The sequence below is a fragment of the Takifugu flavidus genome, chromosome 10 (genome assembly GCF_003711565.1).
Source record: "Takifugu flavidus isolate HTHZ2018 chromosome 10, ASM371156v2, whole genome shotgun sequence".
NCBI lineage: Eukaryota > Metazoa > Chordata > Actinopteri > Tetraodontiformes > Tetraodontidae > Takifugu > Takifugu flavidus.
The window spans coordinates 5207578-5219624 of NC_079529.1; the positions used below are offsets into that span (position 1 = coordinate 5207578).

Here is a 12047-nt window from a genome sequence, read left to right on the forward strand (position 1 = left end):
AGTCATTAATGTTACCACATTAGACTTGATCACAGCTGCTAAATTAAATATCCATTGTCTCTGTTTTCCCTGTGTACACTGTGTTATACGGAAACTTAGTCATTAGAGCAGCATCAGGCCGAAGTCAACATTGCTGGAGTGACCTCTGTGGAGAAGGACACACGCAGCCAAAAACCACAGTCATCAATATTGTGACCATTCCTCGTGACGATCTAGCTGTTACCGCTTCACACACATCACAACCACACACGCCCGAGGTTATTCTGGGAGGAAAAATAACACGCAGCCGTGGGTCTGGGCTCTGTAGCACTAACATCTGCCCGTCATTAGGGAAAGAGAAACAGTCAGTGGTGAGCCCGAAGCGCACACGGGGCAGGGCAAGATCACTGTTACCTTGCCTCATGACACGCAGGCACGCTGATGCTCGGCTCATGACAGTTACTCATATATGCACATGAGACATCCTCTCTGAAGTGAGAAAGAGCTGAGGGGGTAGAGGACATGCAGGATTGATTGAAGAACCAGGAAACTGGAGTACCTGTGCTCTTGCAAACCAAGCGTCATCTGTCATCTTCTCAACCTGCACACTGGTTTGTGATTAAGATGAACCAGTCTGAAGTGTTCCCCTGTTTCCAGTAGCCATGTTCCTGCATGTGGCTTGTTGAAAGTTGTATGTCTATTTTGGTTGGTGTTCCTGAATATCTAAAAAAAAAAAAAACCCTCCAGACTCCTTGTTTGACATCTATGTAATGTCAGTCAGCGTTACATGCAGAATCCATCTGTGGCAGCAGGAACAGATGGACACAATGGTAGTGTAATGGTGACATTCATCATCTCAGAGATGAAAGGTACACACATATGCATACACACAAACACCTCACCTGACACTGTGTACACTAACACACTAACAGCAATAGCTTGCTAGATTAACTTCTCTGATTGATGGATCACACATACTCAAGATGTGTATTTTAATTTATGTATTATATGCATACTACATTACCACAGCTCCTGTGTTTGCACATTTGTTTTGTTTGTTTGAAATACAAATATTAGACTAAAATTAGTAAAATTAAATAAAGTATTAAAATGCTGCCAATCATACAATTGATGCTCTTAAAGTCTCTGGCTCTTCTCTGCTAATGAGGACATTTAATGCTCATTTCTATCGGAGGATGTTTTTAAATGGGGGCTAAAAACTGGGGGCCGTTCACCAACAGCACGGGTCCACATCCTGAAAGTGTGAGCTCGTGAAGAAAGAAATGTTGTACAAAATCTACCAGATCATACCTGACAGGAAATGCATGGTATCTCCAAATGACAATAAAACCGCATTATTTTTGAAAAAAGAAATACAACCAAAATCTTTATGAATAATGAAGAGAATTGTTATTTATTCTATCTTGGAGCTGATTCCCTTTGTGTTTTCCTGAGAATTATCTTGTTTTTGGCACGTTATCCACCTGAGTGTGTTTCTGTGAGTCGTCATCTGTGCCCTCTGGTGTTTTTGAAGGCAGAATTGGATGTGTGTGTGCTGCTGGAGTGGAAAAATTCAGCTGGGAGCTCATTGTAGCCTGAAAAAATCCTTACCTGTGATATCTGTTTTACAGTTTAACACACACACACACAGATGTTGAGAGTGATGAAAGTGTGGAGGAGAGGGGAGAAACCGCTGTTGAGGAGAAATGATGAGAGAATTGCTTTCACCCAGTACACTCCAAGCAGAGAGGGAGTCGGTCAGAGAGAGATTGTTGAGGGACAGACCTGTGAAGGGGGGGAGGATGGGCGAGCAGAGTGGAGACAGAAAGATCAGAACAAGTATTTCTTCAGTGGAGAAAAACCCAGCCAGTGACAGATTTTGAGAGAGGCACAACACCGATGTGGCTGTGAAAAGGCAAATGGAGACAAAAGAGGATTTTGAGATTCGGAAGAGCCCTTTGGCAGAGAAAACAAGAAGGAATGGGGCAAAAACAATCACAGCGGACAGTCGGGGCCAATGATTGCAGGGTTGTATGGACAACAAGAGCCCTGCGTGGACAGAGATTGTGTTGGAGAACAGTAGAATCATCCAAATGCCTTCAGCTCACCAGCCTTGTCCATATTTTCCTTGTCTCTTCTGCCTTACTGTGTGTTAAATAGCCTTTTACTCCTCATAGGCTGCCATTATGTTAAATCTCCATGTCATTCAGTGTGAACACACACTACATAGTGTATATGCAATTTTTACTCTGCCCTTTCCATACTGTCCCCGGGTCCCTTCACCTATCCTGAAGCTGCATTTATTATCCGGCTGTAATGATGCCTGGGTTTGATAGCAGATCAACTTATAGGCTGTTGATCCACACATACAGATGTGGCCCAGGGACACTGAACGCAGCCGTTTATACACAGCAAAAAGGACAGAGTGCTAGAAACAAGGCACGGCGACAAATGCATGCTCCCTTTAGCTACTATAGCATACACATATATCCTTCCCCCTTAGCTAGACATGGCCTAATCAGTCTGCTAATTAGCACTCTTTGTAACTGCATCGGTCTCATGTAACTGATTGCATTAACAACTGGCACACATCAAACAGTCATGTGTCACGCTTGTGCATCTCATTACAATAAGGACATGCAAGGTCAGGGCCAGAGTTACAGGAGGAATAAAATGAGAAGATGAGAATGAGTCCCTGCCACTGCTAGTGGGCAAATAAGTGCACCTTTTTTTCCCTCCCTCTTCCTTCATTCACTATTTTCTACATTTAATGACTTAACCCCGGGTGCTGTCAGCCACAGTGAGATATTTATATTCTAGTTTAATTGACAGCATAGGTTATAATGAGGGAAATTGTGCTGTACGTTCATATTTACACTTTGTGTTAAGCCAACGAGATGAGAAAATGATGTGTTTTAAAGAGTGATTTGTGAAAAAGTGACAGGTGACTAATTTGTTCATTCCTCCTCAGAAGACCTTTTGATGGCGTGCTTAGATTGTGTGATTCATTCTCTGACTTTGGCCTGAACTTTTCAGTATCCTTCGTCATCTTGGCACCAGTTAGGTTCTCCGGTCCAGTTTAGGTTCTCTGGTCCAGTTAGGTTCTCCGGTCCAGTTTAGGTTCTCCGGTCCAGTTTAGGTTCTCCGGTCCAGTTATTGATGTAATGTCAATAAAAAAAAACAACTGATCAATGCATGCATATATTTGAATGTAATTCTTATAGGCCTTAGGAAGGATATAATCGACATTTATTTTTATTTGCTGTTGTGTTTGTATTTATTTATTTGTTTCTTGCCTACAGAAAAAGCAGAGGACGAAAGAACTATCGCAGCTCTTCCACTCATACCACCCTTACGACCACAAGGTAAGAGCTTTTTATTTGTTTATTTGGTCGGTCCCAGTCACTCCCAGTTATGCCTTTGGTCCTTTGAATCCTCGCGATGTGTTTTCCCGACACGCCACCATCTTCTGATGTAAAGAGCTCTGAGTGTTCTGTCTCATTCCCTCCACAACGAGCTTCACTTGACACGAGGAGTAACCGCTCTGCAGGTAACAATATTGTCTTTAAGATGGTGACGAGGCCATCGCCTCCTCATGACGGACCCCTCGTGTCAACAATGTAGTGGATGAGAACAGCTCTCGCCCTGATTACAGCATCCGAGTGGGACAGATTAGATACATCTCCTCCACCATTTGTATAGGTGTATATATTCCATATATATTTCTTTGTGGAGTTCAAGGGCTCATAGATTATGAGGTTAACATCTGACAGCAGACTGGAGTTGTTCAGGAATACTTATGATGACGACACCCCTGTGACTCCAAGTGTGTGTGCATGCATGTGCTCTGATAGATGTGCAGCCACTATTCTCTTATGGCTGCATCCAAAGCAGCAGTGAAGGAGATATAATGATATGACTGATTCAGTCGAGTCGGTGCCTCATATGTCAGTGGGAGAGATGGTAAAACTATGTTCAGGTCCAAGCATTTTAAGAGAGGAATAATTAAGATAATACTATATCTTTTAAGCATTTCTTGAAACGAAGGAAACACAACCTCTACAGCTGGTTCATTGAAATAAAGCTAATCATTTATTTTCTTCACCCTGAAATTCTCCACCATCAGTTCAGTGATTGTTGGAATTGACACGGTAACAACACCAGCAGCAAAACAGCGTTTTATTAAAAGCTATATTATCGTGTTGGTCTGTAGCTTGAAATAAAATCATTTTCCCCCCAACAAAAGATTCTCCAGATTATTGTCAACAACAAAAATTAAAACTGATCCTTGATACCGATCTCAATATTATGGGATTGGTACCTCATTCTCCTGAGATGGGGGTTGGTTTGTCTTTCTTCTGGAATGATAATGGAATGGAATTTTTATGTATGTAGAATTGATTGATTCCTTTTAATTATATGCAATTTTTCCTTTTTATGCTGTTGTTTCACTGTTCAATCACATGTTATAAGTGTGTTGTAAACGGTGCGTGCACGTGTGCAGAGATGATTGTGATTCCAGCTGCTCCAACCCCACCGTCTGGTTTATGCAAATGTCTACTTTCCCAAGTTTTTCTGAATTCCTCCAGAGTTGTGCACCTCTAAAAAAGTTTGTGCCTGCAGCGCTGCACTAATTAAAAGGATATAAGAAGAATCACGTTTTGACTGCGGCAGGGATGGATCTGTGCCGCCCACACACTGAAGCACTCCCGCACACACTCAGGCAAACATCAGCAGCATTTGGAAACGTCTTTGTCATAAATTAGCACGGTTTTCTCTGATATAGATATTAAACGTTTGCGAGCATCCTCCGCAGAAGTCCTGGGTGACATTTTAATGTGTACCAGCCACGTCTCCAGCTTTAGATTACTGTTGTTTTGCTGGAGATTGGAAATGCACGCAGCGATTTGCAGCTCCCGTTCCCAAAGGTTTATATTCCATTTTCAATAGGCTGTGTCGATCCACGCACAAATCCATGCACACTGCAAACTCAGATAGCCGTGAGATATGATTTAATGATAATAAATCTAATGTCAAGCATGCTTCCTCCCAGATCAACCATGCTCCTGCCCGTCCTTGCCCATGTCCACGTACCGTGGAAGCGTTGAGACAGATCAGCCTCTATTAAGCTCACATAGCCGTTAGATAAAATAAATGAAGTCTGATAATGTCTCTGAGTTCATATGAAATTCCCCTGGGTGTCTGGCCTTTAAGCTATGCTTTACATAAGGATACGTTGTGTTTATTTAGATCCCAGATTGTGTTTGGATGCCAAGAAAAGCCGGAGACAAATGGAAAGGGAGCCAGAGAACACAGATTTGAAGGGAAGCGATGCATTTTTCCCCCTTTATAATCATCGTTAATGCGCAGCTTCCTATTGGTCCAAAAAGGTCATTAATAAAACCTGAGGCAGGGTGGGAGTGGAGGGTTACTGAGACTTTATTACTGCATAGCTGCAGGCTACAAACCAAATGAAACAATGTTTTTAAATGAGGTAATTGTTTTTCTTTTTTTCTTAATTCCTCTTCAATGGCAAAATAGAAGATGATTATTTTAAATACTTACAAGTTTACTGCTAACAGTAACATAAAGACATTAGGTTTTCACTTTCTGTTCATGCATTTTTCATGATTTCTTCACATGCTCCTTTACATGCAATTGTACTCTTCATGTCTGCGCGTGTGTGTGTGTGTGTGTGTGTGTGTGTGTGTGATGATTAATGTGAAATATCGTATAGCCAGATGGCGCTGAACAAGGCCCATCCATCAGCAATGAAAAGACCAGTGGGCAGAAAGCTGGCGGAGCGCTTTGTGTAGGGCCGGTGCCCCACGCTGGACACACACACACACACCAAATCTCCCTGAGGCCTTGACTGTGTAATCCACTGAGCCTTGTGGGGACCTTGTGTTTTGTTTCTGAACCTCTGCTTGTTTCTTCCGTCCCTGTGTGGGCCGACCTTCACCTTCTAATATGTCAGCTGTTGGTTTGACATGAAAAGGTCTGCCACATATTGTGACAATGTTCAAGGGCCATATTGCTCCTTTCTTTCACCATTTCTGCTTCTGTCTATCTGCTGGCAAGTGTCTCAAACTTAGACTTAGCTCACAATTAAATAATGAAGGACTCCTTCTGCCCCCTTTTCTTATCAACACATGCCGCTAACAAACCCCAAAACCCAATCCAATGCTGGAGACCTCTCTCCCCGCTGCCCATGCATTCTGGTCCAAGGCTTCCCTCCCGGGAGGCTCAGTCCCTCCAGGCCGAGGTGGGGAATCTCTTTGCTTTAGTCATCCAGAGCGAACCGAAGGTGTGTGAGTCTACATGCATTCATCTGTTTATGGCAGAGCTAATAAATCCTGTCTTTCGTCTCGCCCCACACTGTCACAGTCTCCCGAGAACACGTGCACAGACACATGCATACATTCTCCACACCGTGCTCAGAGGACTGAATGACAGGGGGTGACAGTTTCCCCTGCGGCAAAAGAAGGGGGACAAGCTATCAGCATGGCCCACTGCACCTGTCTGAGATGGAAAGGGGGAAGAGAAGGGGTAGATAGAATCAGAGGAGATGCTAAATGAAGGGTCTCCTACAAGGTTTGGACACATCTTCCATAGTATTATAATTGTTGCAGATTTGAAATATGCATGCATTTATTCATTTGAACTCTCCTCTCTAAATGATTTCACATCTGTACTTGAGGCCCTCTGGTAGCTCCTAGCAGCCCTTGATCACGCACAGTGACGTCAGATAGGACTCTGACTTACTGTACGGTGTGTGTGTGTGTGTGTGTGTGTGGTGTGTGTGTGTGTGTGTGTGTGTGTGTGTGTGCCCGTGTCTAATGTTCCTACGCAGGAAATCTAAACACACGTGTTTAATGGCATGCAGTGTGAGATGTATTGGCAGCCAAACTCGCTGATGCACTCAATTATTTAGACAATAAAACACGCAGAGGGGAAAAACAACCATCCATGGTGAGTGAGGACTGCCACACACACACACACGCACACACACCAGGTTATTCCTCCATATCTATAAATTCTACAGACTGTTGCCGGTCTTTTCTAGCATATGGCAGGCTGGACACCTGCGTGAACACCCTGCATCTCTCCCTGATAGTTGCGGCCTCTTCGCGTGGCCTCTGCACACAGGTGAAGGTGGTGCTCAGAACCCAATTGATTTTCTCACACGTGTGCGATTTGTTAATCCTGCCAGTATTTCTCAGCCCGCATCTCCGTGGCGCTGCCACATATCTCTCAAACACGTCCGTTTTTCTTAAAGCCACTTCAAAGAGAGAACTGAGCTGCAGGAGAGGTTACCACATATGGAACTGGACCATAGTCTGAGAGGACTCCTGAAAGAGGCCCCTACACTCCGTTAATTAAGGTCCAGATCCCAAAATCGGTTGCACATGTCACACTTCAGAACCTCACGCATTTAAATAAACCTTTAATAATTGAATGCCCTTATAACTTTTAAAGCGTAGCAGAAATCTGACTTCAGATGTCCGTCTGTCAGTGAGGGATGGCATCACAGTGTGGTGCATAAATGTGTAATATTTCTGTTTGAACAAATGCAGGAAAATAAAACATTTAGATGGTGAGACTCCAGCCTCTGCCCGTCGATAGAAGGGCTCTGATATTCCACCAACAATACAGGGCAGCTTGATTTGATTGGACGCTGCTGCTGCACGATAGAGTGCTGAAGTCACTTTTAGCTCCTATCAGCCTGTCAGGAGCGTCAACACATATATACTATATTTACCGTCTCACAGCAGACCCCACAATAAATCCATTTAGTGGCAAATATGCACTTGCCTTTGAAATCTCGCTGTAGTTCAGAACATGCAGCACCAGAGAAGCAGCACTTTTTCCTGCTTTACTGTGAATGACATGCAACATTAGCACGTGTTTACACTAAGGCAGCCCATGATTTTTTTTTTATTTTGACAGTGTGTTATTTTGCATTCTGTCCAATGTCTGTTTTACTTTTTTACGTTGTTCTTGCACATGTTCAAGACGAAAAACCCTCCGGCCACACAGGTTCTCTGGCCGCCACCGTGAGGCTGTTGCATATGTAATTGGAGGTGCATCACTCAGCCCTAAAAAAGCATCAACACTCAGCAGCCAGGAACTCGGCCGCTTCCTCGCAGAGAGGAATGTGTTCACCAAAATGTTTGGTGTTTCTTTGTATCGGGTTGGATTATTATATCACACTGATCTTTTAACCTAACTGCTGTAATTGAGGCTGCAGCTAAAAGCATCACCAGGCACTATTTCTGCCAAATCCTCCTGCCTGGATATTGTCGCCAAAAAACATAAAATAATTGTTTCATCTATTAGGTGATTAGGGAATCACAAAACAGGCTGGGGGCCGATAATTAAACAATTAACACAATCTCAATACTTTATCAAAGTCTTTCTTTGCAAAAAACTAAACTAAAATCCTTAATGTGTTTACTTATCACCACCTAGCATCGCGTGCAGGCTAGAGTGGCTTATTCATTGCAGTCATTTGCAAAGGCATCCCCTACGACCATACCGCTACCTCTTTTTCACATATAAGTGACAATAAGTGACTAACATCTGAGCAGAGGGCTGAAAGGGGAACACATGTGGATGGAAGAAGAGAGAAAGAGACGATGCAATGAATAAGCAACGGTTCTTAATGTGGTATGTGGCTAAATGATTTTCCACTGTGAGTCCCTCATCCACGTGAGCTTCCGTTTGGTCATATTCATTTGAAAACATGCTCTACTGTGTGTAAATGTTCTGTCTGCTTGGCTTTCTCATGCTGTGGTTATATAAAGCCTGATGAAAGGCTTTTTAATCACTTAAAGGCTTCTATGGCCAGCATCAGGACCCTATATGGAACATTCTGGCTATTTAGCATTCAGGCTAAAGCTTAAGTCTCACTGGAATTGTCCAGTTTCACTCCTGATGTCCTTAATGTGACTGGGTTTCGGGTTTATTAAAACTAGATGACTTTTTCAGACTGACAGGAAAAGGAGGAGGTCTGGATGAAGAAAAGAGTTGGATTTTTTTTCTAGAAAAAACCATTTCTTTTACCCCAGCAGTTGATGCTCACTTTATCTCAGTATCACACATCCTCTGTCACACCCACTTTGTCAAGACAGAGTACCGACCGAGCCCATTTCTTGGGGATTAATTATTTTTGCCTTGATGGATGTGAGCCCCACCACTACCTTTGTTGGCTACTTTGGCCTCTCAATTAACAATCTGTTAAGAATTTATCAGACATTGTAAATCACATGTTAACACTGTTTGAAATCTTGCGCTGCCGTATTGATTTTACACTGGAGTTGCAAAGCTTATCTTGAACAATGTGTTTACAGGTAACTTTTTTTCTATTATTACTTCCAATAAGGTCTTTTAAGGTTCAAAATAAACATGATATAGTATAATTTGTTGTTTTTTCCCCCTCCAATATTGTTCTACAAAACACTTCTTTGAAAGGCTCCATTGGCTTATTGACTGTGTTTCCAGCTGAATATATGAGTTTTGTTTCTTGGGCCTCTTCTTATCAGTCCTTTTTCTGGCCAACCAGCACTCTTTGGGTGCTTTTGTCTGAATTGTAGTCAGCAGTTCTCATCAACGGCTCAGCTTTAAAGATTTGAGTGGCATCTTTCACTTCACTGGACAAAACTGATGTATGTTTGCAGTATGTCTGAGGACTAAAAAGAAGACAAGATATGAATATTGAGTAAGCAGCTGTCTGTTAGAGTTCAGCTTTAACATCCCGTGTCAGCATCCTAATACATTTTTCTGCCTGAAGGCGCCTTGTCCAGGGTTCCTGCTTGCAGAGCGCCACATGACTTCAAGACCAGTGAATCCTTTCCTCCTCTCTCTCTTTCTATCTCTCTCACACTCACTCGCTCACTGACTCACACGGCCCTACAAATGAGATGTACGTATGGGCCAACTGTGGGTTCACTACTGTAAAAGCTTTATTCTCATTATAGGCGCGTTACAAAAACTGGGGCACAGCAGGAGGTGAAAGTGATGCATTACTCATGTGCAGGCAGTGTGTGCGCATGAAAGGAAGGGAAGAAAAGTTAAATGGAGCTGACAAAAATAGCATTTTTATTGCTTTTTAGTCTTATTTTGATCTGTGTTATGTGTTTGTGTGCGTCCTCTCCTATTTTGTCATCTTCTGACAATTCTGACAAAAACAAGCCTTTTCTTTGTGATCCATAAATAATGAGAAGATTCTCCTCCAGATTATGAGCAGCTGGATTCTTGAAGAACCCTCAGCTCTTCACCAGACAGCCACAATTTATTACTACTGGCTAATATGCGGCAGGGCAGAGCTGCTGCCTTTCTCAAGTAACCGAAAAGAGCTCTTCAGCCAAGCACCAGCTTTATCGTGCAGACAGAGGATGCTCGGATGGCCTTCCACACCGAAGGACACGTTTTTGCTGGGTTTTGGAGGTCAGAGTTAAAAGGTCACATTCGCCTTTTGAAGACAAGACCACGAGAAGGCTTTGAGGGATTTCCTTTGCACAAATGTCAAGTCTGATTCAGCGCTGGATGGTCACATTTGAAGGTCGAAGGTCATGCTCCCTCTGGTCTTATGTTCAATCCTTAGGACTGCCTCAAAGTTTGTTTTTTATTATTATTCGGAATACAAACATCAAGCCAAGAATGATGCTTTAAGGTTGCAAGTCATGTTTTTGGGAGTCCCAGGACTCGGTAACGCCATAATCTTTACTCATATTTACTGAATAGCCATTTCGGCTCAAGGTCATGTGACACTAAAATGATGAAACCAACAGGCTTTCACTGCCTTTAAGGTAGAATCAGGTTATTTAAATCTTCAGTTTTTAGATACAGCTTATTTTAAACAAGGACTTCCTCTGTGTGGTTACTTTGGTTCCACCTGTGCTGCAGTGGTTCCACCTCACAGATGCAGCATCATTACGTTCCATTAAACCTCGGACATATTCGGTAATTAAACAACAGAATCACCCAAAGATGATAATTCCACCTATTGAAAGGGAGAACGTGAGACAAAAGAACAGAAACAAGCACCTCTGGGGGAAAACACATAATGAACTGAATATTTATGGCGCGGCGGAGGAGAAAGGAAAACAAAGGCCCATTTCAAATTTGGCACCTATTCACATCTGTGGTCCCACTTTTCATTTTTCTTCATAATCTCCATCCGAGTCACCTCTCAATGTGTTGCCTATAGATTAGTGGGTTTGCTTGTTTTACTGAAGGCCCGTTAATTGGCTGTTTGGGGTTAATAAATAGCTGTAATTAACAGGCACTGTGAGATGATGCCTGCATGAAAGAGCAGCCTGGAGAACAATGACCCGCAACTGGAAACATCCACCTGGAACTTCTGTTGACTGCTGGAGTCAGATCAGGAAGCCGTGTCGGCCGCCTTACTTGGTAAAATCTCACCAAGAATATTCCTCTCTCTGTGAGACAGAACATCTGCGGCTAGGAACACACGTTGTCACGCGACAGAGAGAGATTAGGCGTTATCAGCCTCTGTTAACCAGTCGTTGGGGTCCATTGTGGCGGCTCCAGCGGTGTCCTTCCCAACTTTTTACAATGCAAACACAGATAAAGGCCTACAGACGTAGACGGCTCTGTGGAAAATCAGCTTGAACTGGTCTTCCGTGACTTTGCCGCCGATTGTCCTCCCTGCTTATCATTTTCCCCACTTTCCTTGTTACCTTTTCCTCTTTATTTTCTTTTGCGCGTCACTCTGTGGGTGTTGGTGTAGATTCTAAGAACCCGGGCTTGTCGAAGCTGGTTACCAAAGATGTTTGAAGTCCTGCCAGTAAAACTGTCATCTTCAAACACATAACACAGCAAAACAAACAACAATAAAACAAACACGGTGCTTTTTATCAGCGGCGTGATGTAGCCATTTTAGGGTTTAATCACAGTTATCATGAAAGAAGGGTGGTGGGCCCGAATTTATCGTAAAATCTGTTAAATAAAACCGTGATGAAGGTTTTGCTTTCTTGCTGGTTGGATGGATGCATTCGCTGTGGGTTTTGGTTTATTGGAGGGGTCAACTGCTCCAAGTCCAA

The 12047-nt window shown here is 43.0% G+C and overlaps 1 protein-coding gene across 4 annotated transcripts in view; it reads left to right on the forward strand.

Moving 5' to 3' along the window:
* cdkal1 (CDK5 regulatory subunit associated protein 1-like 1) overlaps positions 1-12047 on the forward strand; it is a 138680-nt gene that overhangs the window by 100368 nt on the left and 26265 nt on the right. For all 4 annotated transcript variants that reach the window (XM_057045041.1, XM_057045044.1, XM_057045043.1 and 1 more), the window contains one exon: positions 3282-3344. In XM_057045041.1, coding sequence (XP_056901021.1) covers positions 3282-3344 — 63 coding nt within the window. The remainder of the gene's footprint in view (positions 1-3281; positions 3345-12047) is intronic.